At 40.0% G+C, this 17,002-nt stretch overlaps 1 protein-coding gene across 1 annotated transcript in view; it reads left to right on the forward strand.

Annotated features, from left to right (window-relative positions):
* The window catches only part of LOC124555169 (protein SMG7-like), a 199,961-nt gene that overhangs the window by 122,987 nt on the left and 59,972 nt on the right, over window positions 1-17,002 (forward strand). Inside the window, exon 14 of the mRNA XM_047128992.1 lies at window positions 9,807-9,950. Coding sequence (XP_046984948.1) covers window positions 9,807-9,950 — 144 coding nt within the window. The remainder of the gene's footprint in view (window positions 1-9,806; window positions 9,951-17,002) is intronic.

Below are 17,002 nucleotides of genomic sequence, written 5' to 3' on the forward strand. Positions count from 1 at the left end.
TATTTCTTCTGTCACACAAGGATTTCTACTAGCCCTCATCTTTTTACCTACTTGATCCTCTGCTGCCTTCACCACTTCATCCCTCAAAGCTATCCATTCTTCTTCTACTGTATTTCTTTCCCCCATTCTTGTCAATTGTTCCTTTATGCTCTTCCTGAAACACTCTACAACCTCTGGTTCTTTCAGTTTATCCAGGTCCCATCTCCTCAAATTCCCACCTTTTTGCAATTTCTTCAGTTTTAATCTACAGTTTATAACCAATAGATTGTGGTCAGAGTCCACATCTGCCCCTGGAAATGTCTTACAATTTAAAACCTGGTTTCTAAATCTTTGTCTTACCATTATATAATCTATCTGAAACCTGTCAGTATCTCCAGGCTTCTTCCATGTATACAACCTCCTTTTATGATTCTTGAACCAAGTGTTAGCTATGATTTTAAGCTGTGCTCTGTGCAAAATTCTACCAGGCGGCTTCCTCTTTCATTTCTTCCCCCCCCCCCCCCCCCCCCCCCCCCCCCCCCCCAATTCATATTCACCTGCTACGTTTCCTTCTCTTCGTTTTCCTACTGTCGAATTCCAGTCACCCATGACTACTAAATTTTCCTCTCCCTTCACTATCTGAATAATTTCTTTTATCTCATCGTACATTTCTTCAATTTCTTCGTCATCTGCAGAGCTAGTTGGCATATAGACTTGTACTACTGTTGTAGGCGTGGGCTTCGTGTCTATCTTGGCCCCAAAATGTGTTCACTATGTTGTTTGTAGTAGCTTACCCGAACTCCTATTTTTTTATTCATTATTAATCCTACTCCTGCATTACCCCTATTTGATTTTGTATTTATAACCCTGTATTCACCTGACCAAAAGTCTTGTTCCTCCTGCCACCGAACTTCTCTAATTCCCACTATATCTAACTTTAACCTATCCATTTCCCTTTTTAAATTTTCTAATCTACCTGCCTGATTAAGGGATCTGACATTCCATGCTCTGATCCGTAGAACGCCAGTTTTCTTTCTCCTGATAACGTCGTTGTCCTGAGTAGTCCCCGCCCGGAGATCCGAATGGGGGACTATTTTACCTCCGGAATATTTTGCCCAAGAGGACGCCATCATCATTTATCCATGCAGTAAATCTGCATGCCCTCAGGAAAAATTACGGCCGTAGTTTCCCCTTGCTTTCAGCCGTTCGCAGTACCAGCACAGCAAGGCCGTTTTGGTTAATGTTACAAGGCCAGATCAGTCAATCATCCAGACTGTTGCCCCTGCAACTACTGAAAAGGCTGCTGCCCCTCTTCAGGAACCATACGTTTGTCTGGCCTCTCAACAGATACGCCTCCGTTGTGGTTGCACCTACGGTACGGCTATCTGTGTCACTGAGGCATGCAATCCTCCCCACCAATGGCAAGGTCTGTGGTTCATGGGGGGGAGACTAACTATAAATGCTACCAAAGAGCTGGGAATTTCACAGAGATGTCCACTGCCTTTGTGGATTTCCAAAAAGTGTATGATAATGTGAACAGGCAAGCAATATGGCAGGAACTGGGAAGAGTGCAGGTTCTAGAAAAGTAATGAATAACACAACCATGTATACAAGAGAGAACATGGGTGGTGAAAGTGAATGGAAAGATTTTGGAGAAATTAGAGGTGAAGGCTGTTGTGCAACATGACAACTGCTTCTCCCCCATTCTGTTTAATCTAGTTCTGGAAAGAGCACTGACCAAGTTTATAAGCTTGGATACTGGAATACAGCTGGATAGAAGAATAATCACTCTGGCTTATGTGGATGATGTATAAATAGCACAGAATGAACAAGATCTGGTTCAGATGGCAAGCGTGTTAATGGAAGAGATGGTGAGACCAGGCCTGAAGATGAATGTGTAGAAGATCTGATAGCTGTTGTGAGCAGAGAGAATGATGACAGACCTTTAGATTTAGGTAGTGAAATCTTTGAAAGTGTAAAAGAGTTCAGATATTGTGGGCACTCCTCAGTGAAAGGAATGAGATGGACCAGGAAATAATAGCAAGAACCCAGGCTGGAAACAGGTCAAGGTTTGCACTCTGAAAACTGCTGCAATCCTGGTTTCTATCAGGATCCACGAAGATAAGGATCTACAGGACAGTAATACAACCTGTCATCCTATACGGAGCATATATCTGGACTGTGACACAGAAGATGAAAAACGCCTCACATTTGAGAATGCTGCTATGAGACAGATTTTTGGGCCAGTAAAGGACGGAGACAACTGGAAAAAAGGAAAAACTGCGAATAGCAGGAGTTGTACAAGTGCTGAACATAGTGGCTGTGATTGAAGAGAGGAGGGCGAAGTGGTACAGGCATGTAATGTGGCGAGAAAGCCAAATCACCAGGCATGTGGTGGAAGAAGACATCAGAGGCAACAAACTGAGGGGAAGACCACACCTGAGATGGATTGATGGGATTAGAGAGGATATGTGTAAGATGCAACTAGCTGGAAACGACTACATGGACAGAGGAAGATGGAGGAAGGTGACTGGCGAGCCCAAAAACAAACTACAGTTTGTGTGGCCAACCTAGTAAGTAAGTAAGTAGCTGATTATACAAAATATCCTCATGGATCATAATTTTATGAAAAAAAGAGAGCTAGAAAATGAACTGTTCACCCTTCAAAATCATTTCTAAACTGCGTATTTGTAGGATAGTATTTTCATTACACTGTTTTACGCCAATGCTAATTTTATTTGTGCACTTCATATCTTCTTCCCTATATCAGAAAATAGTGTTGACATTCCTTGATTGGAAATTCCAATGAGTAGACACTGAATGTGGCAGCTGTTTTCACACTATTTTATCGACACTTGCTGTTCTTTGTGGAGATGCGGAAGAGAGGCTGGAAATTCCTTGAAATTTGGTGATAAATATTCACATTTTTTTGTTAATCGAAGCAGCTTTAAGCATAATTAGATTCAACTGGTGAGTGTAACTATGAATGTTTGAAGCCTTGGAAAACTTTTACTTAACAAGAGCCTTCACCCATTGTGATAAATCACTCGTGTCTGCTGCACCATCATATGTTTGCATGATTGGTTTGTAGTGATTTATCTGTTCTATTATGTACATTGCCAAAGACTGGGCATCATACTTTTCTGTTGTTGTGAAATCCTAAAATATTTCAACAGATCTTCCATTAATGAAGTACCTATTAACTATACACGTCTGGAAAACACATGCTACATCACTGGTTTTGTCAGCTATTACAGCAAAAAGCTCCACACACTAATTTCCGCTTGGCATACTTGACGCATGCCTTGGAGTACAATATGGATGGTTTTCAAGGTGCCTTTGAAAACTGTTACTTTTTTTAAACGCCATTTTAATACTGAGTCTAATTCTGCACTAAAATTAATCAAGGCACCAAAAAGTGCAGATCAGAATAAGATTAAATTGTATCATGTCCTATGAGAAGTAGTTCCAGTGCAACACAGAAACAAATACAGTTAATAATTAGGTTTAGTACATACCTATTAGTGGTAACTTATGGGTTGTGTAATGCAAAGGATCTCCTGTACTCACTGTCAAATTGGGTAGCTCTGTGTACATTGCCTACACTTGACAGATTCAAAATATTACTCACATGGACCAAAGAAAGTTTGTTTTCTAATTTTGTCGTGGGTGTAGTGAATGACACAGACACCGTGTTTAGTCCACAGTAGTTCTCCTCCAAATAATAAACAAGGAAAACAATGTAAGACTCTTTTCAAATCAAGACAACGCAGCCATTTGTGCTTGCTGTACAGTTCTGAGTTAACATTACAACTGAAGTGGCGACTTTTCATTTTAACTGTCTGCAAAATTGTTAGATTAGAAATTGGCCTATTCAGCCTCTCAATTTGCAATTTTACTTCAAACATGCATAAATTTAAGGTTTCGGAGAGTAAGGAAATTGTCCAATTCTTCTTTTTTTTATGTACACGATGCAGAGAAAATAAGTACTTTACTTGCAGCTACATGTGAACTTGTAAGAAGAAGGTGTAAGAACCCCACGTTGTTTGAAGAGCTAACAGCTCCGGTTCTCTCCGGAATAGTTTGAGCACTGTTTCTGTGGCTCTCAGGGCAGCTTGAGTTGTATGTTTATGCATCGAAGGCCCATATTAGAGTATAGTGTTGCCAAGCATTTCCTCTGCACCACGCACCCCCCTGAGACACCCAAGTCTGCGTTTGCAAGCACAGTGTAATGGCAAGTCATTGTCAGCACATTTCCATCCCACTCTACTGCATTCAGTACTTTGAGACCGGGCATGTCAAAAGAGATAAATAATGCACTACTTCTCCACTTGTATAGAGAGATCAAAAAGCAAATGCAGTTTAACAAAAGTATTCGTAGTGGTAGCACAAACTTGTACAGGAGCTGTTTCTGCACCTGACATGCCAAAAAATAACACAGTCATTCTGATATTGTGTATTTAACTTCACTAGGCTCTACAATAGGAGGTATATGAGAGAATTGGTCTATCAGTTTCCCCTTAGTTTGTGTAGATAGGTTCAGTTTACTGGCAGTCCTTATACAATACCTACCTGACGAGTTGACACCTGTGTGTTACAGAAGTGGCAGCATCAAATGCAAATACAGTTATAGCATACAGGGTGTTACAAAAAGGTATGGCCAAACTTTCAGGAAACATTCCTCACACACAAAGAAAGAAAATATGTTATGTAGACATGTGTCCAGAAACACTTACTTTCCATGTTAGAGCTCATTTTATTACTTCTCTTCAAATCACATTAATCATGGAATGGAAACACCCAGCAACAGAACGTACCAGCGTGACTTCAAACACTTTGTTACAGGAAATGTTCAAAATGTCCTCCGTTAGCGAGGATACATGCATCCACCCTCCATCGCATGGAATCCCTGATGCGCTGATGCAGCCCTGGAGAATGGCGTATTGTATCACAGCCATCCACAATACGAGCACGAGGAGTCTCTACATTTGGTACCGGGGTTGTGTAGACGAGAGCTTTCAAATGCCCCCATAATTGAAAGTCAAGAGGGTTGAGGTCAGGAGAGCGTGGAGGCAATGGAATTGGTCCACCTCTACCAATCCATCGGTCATCGATCTGTTGTTGAGAAGCATACGAACACTTCGACTGAAATGTGCAGGAGCTCCATCGTGCATGAACCACATGTTGTGTCGTACTTGTAAAGGCACATGTTCTAGCAGCACAGGTAGAGTATCCCGTATGAAATCATGATAACGTGCTCCATTGAGCGTAGGTGGAAGAACATGGGGCCCAATCAAGACATCACCAACAATGCCTGCCCAAATGTTCACAGAAAATATGTGTTCATGACGTGATTGCACAATTGCGTGCGGATTCTCCTCAGCCCACACATGTTGATTATGAAAATTTACAATTTGATCGCGTTGGAATGAAGCCTCATCCATAAAGAGAACATTTGCACTGAAATGAGGATTGACACATTGTTGGATGAACCATTCGCAGAAGTGTACCCGTGGAGGCCAATCAGCTGCTGATAGTGCCTGCACACGCTGTACATGGTACGGAAACAACTGGTTCTCCCATAGCACTCTCCATACAGTGACGTGGTCAACGTTACCTTGTACAGCAGCAACTTCTCTGACGCTGACATTAGGGTTATCATCAACTGCACGAAGAATTGCCTCGTCCATTGCAGGTGTCCTCGTCATTCTAGGTCTTCCCCAGTCGCGAGTCATAGGCTGGAATGTTCCGTGCTCCCGAAGACGCCGATCAATTGCTTCGAATGTCTTCCTGTCGGGACACCTTCGTTCTGGAAATCTGTCTCGATACAAACATACGGTGCCACGGCTATTGCCCTGTGCTAATCCATACATCAAATGGGCATCTGCCAACTCCGCATTTGTAAACATTGCACTGACTGCAAAACCACGTTCGTGATGAACACTAACCTGTTGATACTACGTATTGATATGCTTGATGCTAGTACTGTAGAGCAATGAGTCACATGTCAACACAAGCAACGAAGTCAACATTACCTTCCTTCAATTGGGCCAACTGGTGGTGAATCAAGGAAGTACAGTACATACTGACGAAACTAAAATGAGCTCTAACATGGAAATTAAGCGTTTTCGGACACATGTCCACATAATATCTTATCTTTATTTGTGTGTGAGGAATGTTTCTTGAAAGTTTGGCTGTACCTTTTTGTAACACCTTGTATAGTATTGAACTGGAGAATCTCTCTGACAGGAAGTGATTGTATATGTCATAGTGCTAGGTATCTGTAACAACTAAGGTTAATTTACAGCTATGAATTGCAGTCTAAATGCTAGAAAAAGAAACGCCAAAACTGAATGGATTCGTGCAGCAAAAAACAAGCTATTTTCTTCGTTCTGCACTGGTGTTTAAATAGTGTTTGTGATGTGATTTAGATTACTTATAACATCACCAAGCAGTTGAACATTTGCCACAGATGTAGCAGCAAGCCAGACTAACCTCTTTGAGGACTCAGTGTTTTGGAGAACGGGTTCTTGATTCACATGTATGCTCTGCTTCATCCTCTGCTTTGTATCTTTGGCAATTTTGTGTATTATATATACTATCTGAGATATTTAATATTATGATAACAAAACACGAGCTGCTTTAATATTGGCAAAAATATAAATAGTGCAATGGACCCATCAGATCAATGCAGTCCTCTCCCAGCTGCCTTGTAGTCCCACAGTAAAGTGAATATAAAAACGTAATCAGTAAATGGATGCAATATTACAGTGGATTTAGAACTCCTGTGGAGGAAATAAGGCTTCTTGCATTTAGTACAGCCAGGTCTGTGTCCTGGGAAAATCTTACATAAATCTAAGAGACTTGAGTTCTGAAAGATTAGGTGGGAATTTCATCTGTTTGTTGATGGATACAGATGATTGTACTGAGCCATTTTCTTACAAATTATTTCGCAATGTGCTCCTTTGGGGAACAGTCAATTGTGTTGTCTTCGTGAAAGGTGAAAGAGTGATTTTAGTTGATATAGTATTTGTTGGTTAGTCACAGTTGCCTCCAGAGCACTTCCTGAGCTACCATTACTGCCCATGGGTTCTTTTCATGCCAAGTCAGCATATTCCTCACATTGACCCAAATGAGGTGACATTAAACATGTAGTTTCCAAAAACAAGAGAGGCTACTTATAACGGACACGATTTTTGATAAGTGTCAAGAGACAATTTTTTGTATTTCTGCATTTTGGTGTCTGCTTAATGACACCATCACTAAATGCTCATGCAGTATACACAGAAAATGTCGCTTTCATTGGGCAGTTTGATAAGTAATGTCTAATTTCAGTCTGCTGGGGACTCGCCAGCATTTGACTGGACATTTATATTTTGTAACACGATGTTCCATTGATATAAAATGTGTATTGGCCTTCATACTCCCTTTCCTTGTAATATTTTGCATTCGAGTACATTTTACTTTTACAGAAAGCGTGCGCAGTAGAAAAGCAGAGTACATGATTCATAATTTCAATCTTTTTATCTTCAGTACATTCAGACACAGGTAATTCCAAATTCAGCTTTTTATAATTTTGATTTTGGCACAGGCCAAGCGCATGTTTTTAATAGAAATTACTGTTGCAGTGAAATTAGTTTGACTGGTTGCGGCTTTTGATGGACAGTCCAACCCAGCTTTCTGTAGTCTCTGTTTTGCTGTCTTCATTGAGCAACAGGTGGAGATGAACTCTTATCTATGATGAAGGATATGAAACTCATACGACCTTAGTAGCAAGAACAGTTCTACTAGCTTAAATGTCTTCTGCTATTAATCAGTCTCTTTCATTCACTTGGACCACATGACTCATTGATAACCTCATTCATGTTCAGCAGCTCAGTCCAGCCAGTATTAAGACTCATGGAGAGTAGTAATCCTCAGACTTGAAGGATTATATCAAGTCATGTGGCTATAGTGGCATACAGTATGGCTTTACAATGTAGCCCTGCATTATGGATAATAGGACTTTCTTTTGACATCCAGAGGGTATATTTTATTACACCTGTGTCCTGATACACTTGTGCTTGTAAGTTGAGGGACTACTAAGTCTATGAAATACTCAAAGGTGCAGTGATTATCTGTGCCCTATGGAAAATGGTTCTGACTGACTTGAATTGTAATGTTTCATGCTTGATCTCGGCTATCTGAGGGATTCTTACCACCTGATAAACTTTTGCTACTGCCTGTTGCTTCTTGGAATCAGGGTTCATTTCCCATTGCACTATCAGGCTTCGTGTATGACATGCATGGGAGAATTCGTTACATAGCTGCGAATGCATCATTCACATGAAAACAAAGGAGCTTATAACTCAGAGAATTGTTGATAAAACTGTATATCCTAGCTGAACTTGAAATAATCACTGAGAAGTGACATGAAACTCAAAAAAGTTCAGTTGTGGCCATAAAAACTTGTAAAGGAAATGCTCTCATATGCAGCCAGATCTGTTTCAGGCAAATTTGAAATTTCAACCTAGAAATCTCGGGAATGTTTCAATGGAACAATGCCGCACACCTGTCTTGGATTGTGTGGAAAAAGTCATCAATAAAGCATCCCTTAACTTACCAGTGAAATGCATGCTTTTGGGTAATAAAGTGCTGAGAGAACTGCTGGAGAAGAACCCCTCTGATAAACAGGTGCAAGCAATGAGACCAAATGCTGTTGTACTTAGGGTTCAGTTCTGTCAATGGATTAATGAATTCAGTACTGTAATGCCGAAGGTCATAGTTTCTTTTGTTCCTGTACAAGGCGTCTTCCAACTGAAATAGAGAATTCAACTGTTGCAGTAGCCATGTCTGGAGTGATGAAAGTCCTTGTGTGATTCTCTTTTAAGTTGTGGATCCCAATTGTAAAAGATCAAATAATAGGATCTTATTTTCTAGTATTCTGTGTGTATGGTGGATGTTACCTTGTGTTCAGTCTAGATGTACTGGCTGCCACAGTTGTTGGAGACTGTACATCTTGTTTTCTAAAAAAAGGTATTGTTTCATCATGATGGTGCACCATCCCAGTCTGCTGGAAGTTAATATCAGCTACTATCATAGAGCGGAAAGGGAAGTTGTCCCACAGCCAGCACAATTGCCAGATGTGACTCATAGGTATTTTTTTCTGTGGCGTTACATAAATTGTTGTTTTATAAAATCCCAGGAGAAACAAGAGGATCTGTTTGGTAGTGTCTTAGCTGCCTAGCTCATCGGTCATCAGATAACAGGGATATTTGTGTGTGCAGCAAAATTTTATGCACAGTTGTAATGCATGCAATGAGACTGGTGGTCATCACTTCCAATACTTTCTATGATATGAAGTTGTCACCACAAGGTGTAAGTTATCTACGTTAAAAAATATATATATTCATTTCATACTAGTAGTCCTTTTTTAGGAAGTACTCAATTTATGTTCCTTGTGGACAGCTCAGACGCCTAAGGTTTGGGACAGTGTGTATCTTAACATTAATGCAATTCAATGTAAATATCAGTGGCATTATTTTGTGTTTGTAACATGCAATAGGGAAGGGAATGGCGAAACAGAGAAGCCCATATGTAGAGTAGTGTGAACAAAAATGCATAATAAGGTACTGGTTCAGTTCATGGTCCTCATGACTCTCTCTCTCTCTCTCTCTCTCTCTCTCTCTCTCTCTCTCTCTCTCTCTCTCTCTGACATGATCTCACACGAGAGAGAGAGAGAGAGAGAGAGAGAGAGAGAGAGAGAGAGAGATTCTTCTTCTTCTTTTTTATGTTAAACAGTAGTAGACAGAAATGCAGTTTCTGATTTCCTGGTTTCATTGTTCCAGTCAAACTCACATTGGATTGGATTCATTTAGAAAGTGAAGTGCTACAGGAAGAAGCATTTGCGACCAGAAGACAGATATGGCCAAGCCTTTGCAAGTTGTTGAACGTGATTCAGCCATATCTTGCTGACTTTTCTGCAGACAAGTGTAAGTTGTTACGTGATAAATAAATTCTATGTAATGTTCCTTTAGATTTTTTGTAAGGCAATGAAATGCACTCATTGTAAAGTACTTCATTTGCAGTATTAAGGGGAATAAGAGGCGTGAAGAATAGTGTAATAAACTTTATTTTATAAGAAGGAATGCATAGTATGTGGGATTACAGAAATTGTCAGAAGTAACCAGGTAATTATTGTCTTTCTTCTTCAATTCTTAAATTGGGATCATCTGTGTCCTCATCCTCTACTCTTAACATTTACTTTGTGGAATGCTAGTAAGACTAGCAGGGCAATGAAAAATATATTTCTATCTTAAAAATATACTGTAGTAAGTAGAAAAAAAGTAAATACGGTGTCTTGCTGTACATAAACATAAGTAGTGTAGTGTAACAAGTCAAGATTCCTGTAAACTACTAACAGCAGTGTCACCTCACTCAAGTAGGTACAATTCTGCTTTTTTGTGGTTTCTGTTGAAATTCTATGTTGATTATTGTATTTTTGCTTACGGTATTGTGTGTGACATTTGAATAGGTGAAAGCTATGGTGAGGTAGAAGTGTTCAGAATTGTAGTTATTAACACTTAAAAGAGGAGAAGAATGACAAAGTCTTGCAAATTCCAGCATACAGGTGTGACTTCAGAGAAAGTATTTTAAAATGGGCAATAGAAATTCAATTGAAAGGAGAGATCTGACTTTAAATTGTTTTGTGGGTAATTCACGTTTCACAAAGAGATTGATAATAAGAGCACAGTTGTTTGTAATCAACAGCAAACTAGTTGAATTTCCAAAAGAGAGATGATCTCTAAAAGCAGGAGCTATTCTTTGTTTAATTCCTAGTTTGTTGAAATATCTATCCAAAGTAACACAAAACACCAGTAAAGAATACATGTAAAAGGAAAGTGGCATAGTAGACAGTACACCAGAAGAAGCTGTGATATCTGGCTGTATGTCTTCTGCCCACAAAAATCTACAAAATAAATGGATACTAGACACAGCAGTAGTTCCATTAAGAAATAAAATTGAAGTGTAAGAAACAAGAAATTCTACAATTACAAAATAACTCGTGAAAAGCCAGTGTGGAAATTAATCTGATGTGAAGGCAGCGTGCAGACTAAATGGGTAAAACGGCTCAGTCAGACCTTCTGTATCTTTTTAACTTGGTAAATAACAGGTAATAATAGTTGACAGATTGTTAAGTGCCAGTCAAAAATAATAAACGAATGCAGTATGATAACGAGCTGCTTCAGGACAGTGTACTCTTTAAAAGTTAAGCCACCCAAAGGATATACAGACAATGTTTTAAGCATGAATTCATTGTATTGTTGTACACAGCTCTGAATAAAGGATATCAAAGCCCATACAGAATTAATACACATGCTGTAGAAACAATTAGGAACTATTTTTGGGAAGAACAAGATGGAAAAAAAAAACACGGAGTGCATTGATTTTTCACAAAGCTGGGACTTAGACCCTAGTTCTATCAACAGGCCCTTCCATTGCACATGAGTGCTTTTTGCCTTGGGTCATATTTTGTTCTTTATGTGAGAGGTCCATATTAGTTTTGCATCCAGGCTTACTCCTGGATACTTCACTACACCCTCCACAGGTAAAATTTCATCGGAGAGCCTAAGATGCCAGTACATGTCCTGGATATGCTTCCATTTGAACAGCATTACAACAATTTTCCTGTTTCTAACCCTTAGATCTTGTTTCCTACACCAGTTTTGCACAATGTTCAGAATGCATTTACTCTTGGCAAAAGTAACTTCTAGCATTTAACTGATTAATGAGTTCATTCAGCAATTGGCTCCACAGTTGTGAGGACAAAACCCCACCATGTGGACGTCCTCTGATGTTGCTATGATCACCATTTTCACATCCGTCACCATGGCTTCTACCTCTCTTCTACTCAGCATGATCACAATGAACCTACATATACAGAGTGCTTAAAAGAAACGCCACAGCGGTCCTGTAATGTCTGCATCAGATGTTTGCGCACATTGTGATGAAAGTGTGCTGGTGCACCGTCATGCATGAACCACATTTATATTTGTCGCTGCAGTAGCCCAACCAACAGCAAGGTAGGCAATACATTAATAAGAAAGTCCAGATATTGCATCCCAGTTAGTCTTCATGGTAGCACGTATGCCCCTATTAATCTATTGCCAAGCATGCCTGCCCATACATTGATTGAGAATTGGTGTTGGTGCCCTCTTTCCTGAATTGCTTGAGGATTTGCATCTGCCCATACAGGCTAGTTATGGAAATTCACAACACCATCTCTTGTGAACCCTGTCTCACTGGTAAATAAAATCTTGGATGTGAACAGTGGGTCTGCGGCACACTTCTGCAACGGCCATTGACAGAACTGCCATCTGCCATGATGATCCTGTGGCCTTAGAGCCTGAACGCACTGCAGACGATAAGGGTACAGCAATTGTTCACGAAGTACCCTCCAGATAGAGTGCGAGACACGCCTCCTGCTGCTGCTAATCGTCTCACAGTGGTCCCAGGGCCTTCTTCCACGGAACATTGCACATGCTCTTCAATGTCAGGCATGTGGACTGTACAGGGCCTTCCACTGTCAGCCCTCAGAGGTGCAAGGGTGCCTTTCTCTCTCAGACGTTGGAAAAGTCTGCTGAACAGCTTATCAGAGGGCACTCTGCTTTGTGGATATCTTTCAACATAGGGAGCACGGGCTCGCAGGCTGCGTGCATTTCCTAAACCGTAGCAGAATGTCATATCTGCCATTTCACTTGTCAAGATGTAGGCTTCCATTGCTAACAAGTGGTGGAAGAGAGAAATTGTAACTGTACTACACCATTTGTACAAACAGTTCAATAACAGTAAGCACAAGTGAATTCACATTTGGAAGAAGGTAAAACGGCATGATAGTTAATCAGGGCTGATAGTACTGTACAATAAGGCACACAAACACAACGTAAACTAATGTAGCCTACAACATTACTCCAACCGTGCAACTGATTGCAAATCACTTAATAGTAGGTGGAGTACTGCTGACACGTTTGGTGGAGCGCCAGTGCAACGACTATGCTAATATCCTCAACCAAACCTTATCCAGTCCTTCCTATAAATACGTGTTTATCTCAGAAAGTATGCGTTTCTGGACACATGATTACTGGACTTATTTTTCTTGTTTCGATGAGTACTACCACTTCTTAAAGTATTCAACACTATTCTTTTTAACACCCTGTATAGTGGCCTTGATAACCTTGCACTTCTGTAGCCTTCTCCATGGATTTGGAAGTCACGTCGTCAAAAGCCCCCTCAGAATCCAGCAAAACGGAAAACGCCATACCTGAAATTTTAGTGCTTTTTTTCTACTTTCTGAAAGGTAGTTGAAGTTTTGTTTCGCATGATTCGCCTCGTTGATACACTTGTTGGTTTTAATCTAGAGGAACATCAGTTTAACCTCCATGTGTTTATGCATTGTGTATTTTTATAGCATTTTTCATTAGTTTATTGAGCACAACACTACACACGAGAGAAGTTAATCATTAAGAAAAATCGTTCCATATTATTTCAAACAATCTGACAGTGCTCAGGTAGTTGGCAGATTCAACACTTCTAGAAATGAAATGGTTCAGAGTTGACGATGTCGTCAAGCCAGGTTCAAAGTACTCTTTTGTCAGGAAAGGAATTTTGTTGATAGGTTCTTTTGTGAAGTCAGTCAAGTGCAGAAGGGCTTTATCATGCAGTAGTAACACACAATGCCGTTTTTCTGGTCATTATCTGATACTGTGATTGAAGGGCACCTCAGTTATTGACAACAAATGCCCGCTCCAATGGACACATCCCTGATGAACAGTTTGTACTATGCAACACCCTTTTTCTGCCATCAGGTGCAAAGTACGAGGGTTGGAACTTCAGTAGTGGCAACTACTTATTTACAGATCGTACAAAATAGATACGCGTTTCAAAGTTTTACTGACCTTCATAATAGTCACCAGCATTGTGTATAACCCATTGCCAGCAATGTGGAAGTCATAGGATACTCTTAGCAATGCCAGTTGTATTGACAGTTAGAGCGGCGTGGTCTATTGCCAATAAATTTGCAGCAGTTCTGAAGCAAATGCCCTGAAGTGTTTCCTTCAGTTTAGAAATAGAGTTGAACTTACAAGGGCTTAGGTCAGGGGAGTACAGTAGGTGGTATAGCATTTAGCAGCCCCATCAGTCAAACAAATCAGTAACAGCTTGCACTGTACGTGCTTGAGCATTGTCCTGCAAAATGATGGTCAGATCTTGCAGAAAGTGTCCTCGCTTCTGTCTCTGAGCTGGTCATAGGTTGTGTTCCAAAAATGAACAGCATAGAAACAAAAGTGATGACACTTTCTGCGGGACCTGACCATCATTTTGCAGGACAATGCTCAAGCACGTACAGTGCAAGCTGTTACTGATTTGTTTGACTGGTGGGGCTGCTAAGTGCTATACCACGTACTGCACTCCCCTGACTTAAGCCCTCACGAGTTCACCTCGATTTCTAAACTCAAGGAAACACTGCACGGCATTCGCTTCAGATCTGCTATAAATTCGAGCAATAGACCGCGCCGCTCTAACTGTCAACACAACTGGCGCTGCTAAGAGTATCCTATGACTTCCACATCGCTGGCAACATGTTATACACAATGTTGGTGACTACTTTGAAAGTCACTTAAACTTTGAAACACACATCTATTTTGTACGAGCTGTAAATAATTAGTTGCCACTATTAAAGTTCCAACCCTCGTATTACCTGTTCACACTCATCTTTGCTTGAGAAGATGTCTTTGTTAGGGCTTGGCAATTAATTTGTTCGTATGAAGTTAACCTAAAGGTACTGAAACTCGTGAACTCAAAACTTATGACCTTACATTCACAGTGCAGAAAGTTTAGCACTAGACCACAAGAAGGTACAGCTCTACAATAACTTGAGGGGAAGACAGCACTTCCTGCATAGATTTTCATGTCTTGCAATGTCGTCAGATCATATAAATTGTCGGGCTTAGAATTCTGAGGGGCTGTCAGTTTTATTGGCACCACGTCCAGGATTCCATGAAATGGCACTCCATTTTATTACATTCTTCCTTGGCAAATTATAACTTTGTTACCACAACAACAGTGCATTGATGTTGGATTGACGTATGAGGAGATAGTCGTTGCATCTGAGTTTGGCCATCCAAGTTTGTTTTTTGTGGTGTCCTTAAATCTCTCAAGGTAAACACCAGAATGATTCCTTCGCTCAGAAAACAGTTCAGTTTCTTTCACCATCTTCCCCAGCGTAAGCTCATTCTCCGTCTCTACTTAACTCATCACCATTGGGATGTTAAATCCCAATCGTCGCTTTATAGGTACATTGGGAACAATACCCTTCTTTTTATTCTACAGAAAGGTGTCCTCTCAGTGACTTTTAATGATATTTTGCATACAGTAAATGCCTTCTTGAACGCTGACAAATGTGTGCAGTAACAACATCTCATCTGCAGGAATACTTGAGAGAGTGTACAGATGGACTGAGAATACTCGCATTAACTTTACTGCAGACAAAAATTTGTGTATCAGTTTCAATCTCTCATGCAGATTTTCTGTTGTAATTGACCTGCACCTAAGGAGCATATCAAGCATTCAACTTTGTATGGGTTCTTTGACTACACATTTATTTGGCTGCTACATTTGAGAATCCTAAAGGAAGAGCTCTGAAAGTAGCATCCAAATTTCAAAAGTTGGTGCAGATTGGTGGGCTGGGGTTCAGAGTAAACACCACCTATAGCTCTAATTTTATAAATGTTTGGTTTGACTATGGCTGCAATGTGTATGGTACAACAGGATCTTTGCACCCACAGATTTTAGACTCAGCCTACTGAAAGGGTAATACTTCGGTGACTGTTGGTCATGGTACAAGCTCCCCTTACCCAGCCTCAGTACTGAGGTTGGTGAGCAGCCACTAGCCATCAAGCGTCGTCATGACGTCAGATATGTGCAAACAAATAGGTTTTTGATCCCTCTCACGGTTGACTTTATATGAATCAGTAGCTGAGCTGCCAATGACCTATTCATGAGTCACCAAAAGGCAAGTGAGCAGTTTGATCCCCAAGTGAAACTAAGGTGCATATAAGGGATTTAAGGATATTAAGGGGAGTTAGAAGGGGAAAAAAAAAATTTCCACATTTTCGGATAATTATCTCATTATAAAATTTGTAATTTTCCAAATAAAATATACGTAACAAACTCATGTGAGAAGTATTTTTTTTTTTTTTTTTTATATATAATCTACACCGCTTGAAAATGCTAAAATTTTTACTTACATTACTTCAAGATCTAATAAAATTGGTAATTTTTTATATACAAGGCTGTGGATTGCTGTGTTATAAAGGTTGTATTGATAGCACTGTATCGTATCATTTCATAGTATAAACACACATTGTATGTTGAAGTGCTAACATTTTTCCTAGGAAAAGTGACAAATAGATTGGTAAACCTCTCAAAAAGTAAAGTATGGCGCCAAAACGAAGTGTTTTTCGAATAAAGGGAAACATTGTGTTCAACATGTGGTGTATGAAGTCACAGACAATGAAATACAGGCAAACTTGTCAGTATTTAGAGAAACACCCATTAGTGCTTTGAAGATAAAAATTAAATGTTTTAGGTTATATTCTGATGATGATTTACACATCCTAAAGAGGATGTTAGGTGAATGTGTGTGTTGTAAAATGTTTGGAGGGCCAGTTAGTTTACATGAAGACAGTGAGGTATCAAATGGACTAGCCAGGAAACTTATCATTAATTGTGCCAGTTGTAAGTATACTCATTCATTTTGAAATTCTGATAAGTGTGAAGATAATTATTGTGAAGTAAATGTTAGGTGGTTTTATGGATTGAGAGCTATTGGCAAAGGACACACTGCAGCAGAAACAATGTGTGTCGTGATGAATATGCCACGCCTACCTTTTAAAACCTACAAGTGTGCAGGATTTATTGTAGCTGCTGTGGAATCTGTTGCATTTGATCGATGAAGGGCGCTGCAAATGAAGCTGTTGAAATAAAT

Source organism: Schistocerca americana, chromosome X (assembly GCF_021461395.2).
Source record: "Schistocerca americana isolate TAMUIC-IGC-003095 chromosome X, iqSchAmer2.1, whole genome shotgun sequence".
Classification (NCBI taxonomy): Eukaryota; Metazoa; Arthropoda; class Insecta; order Orthoptera; family Acrididae; genus Schistocerca; species Schistocerca americana.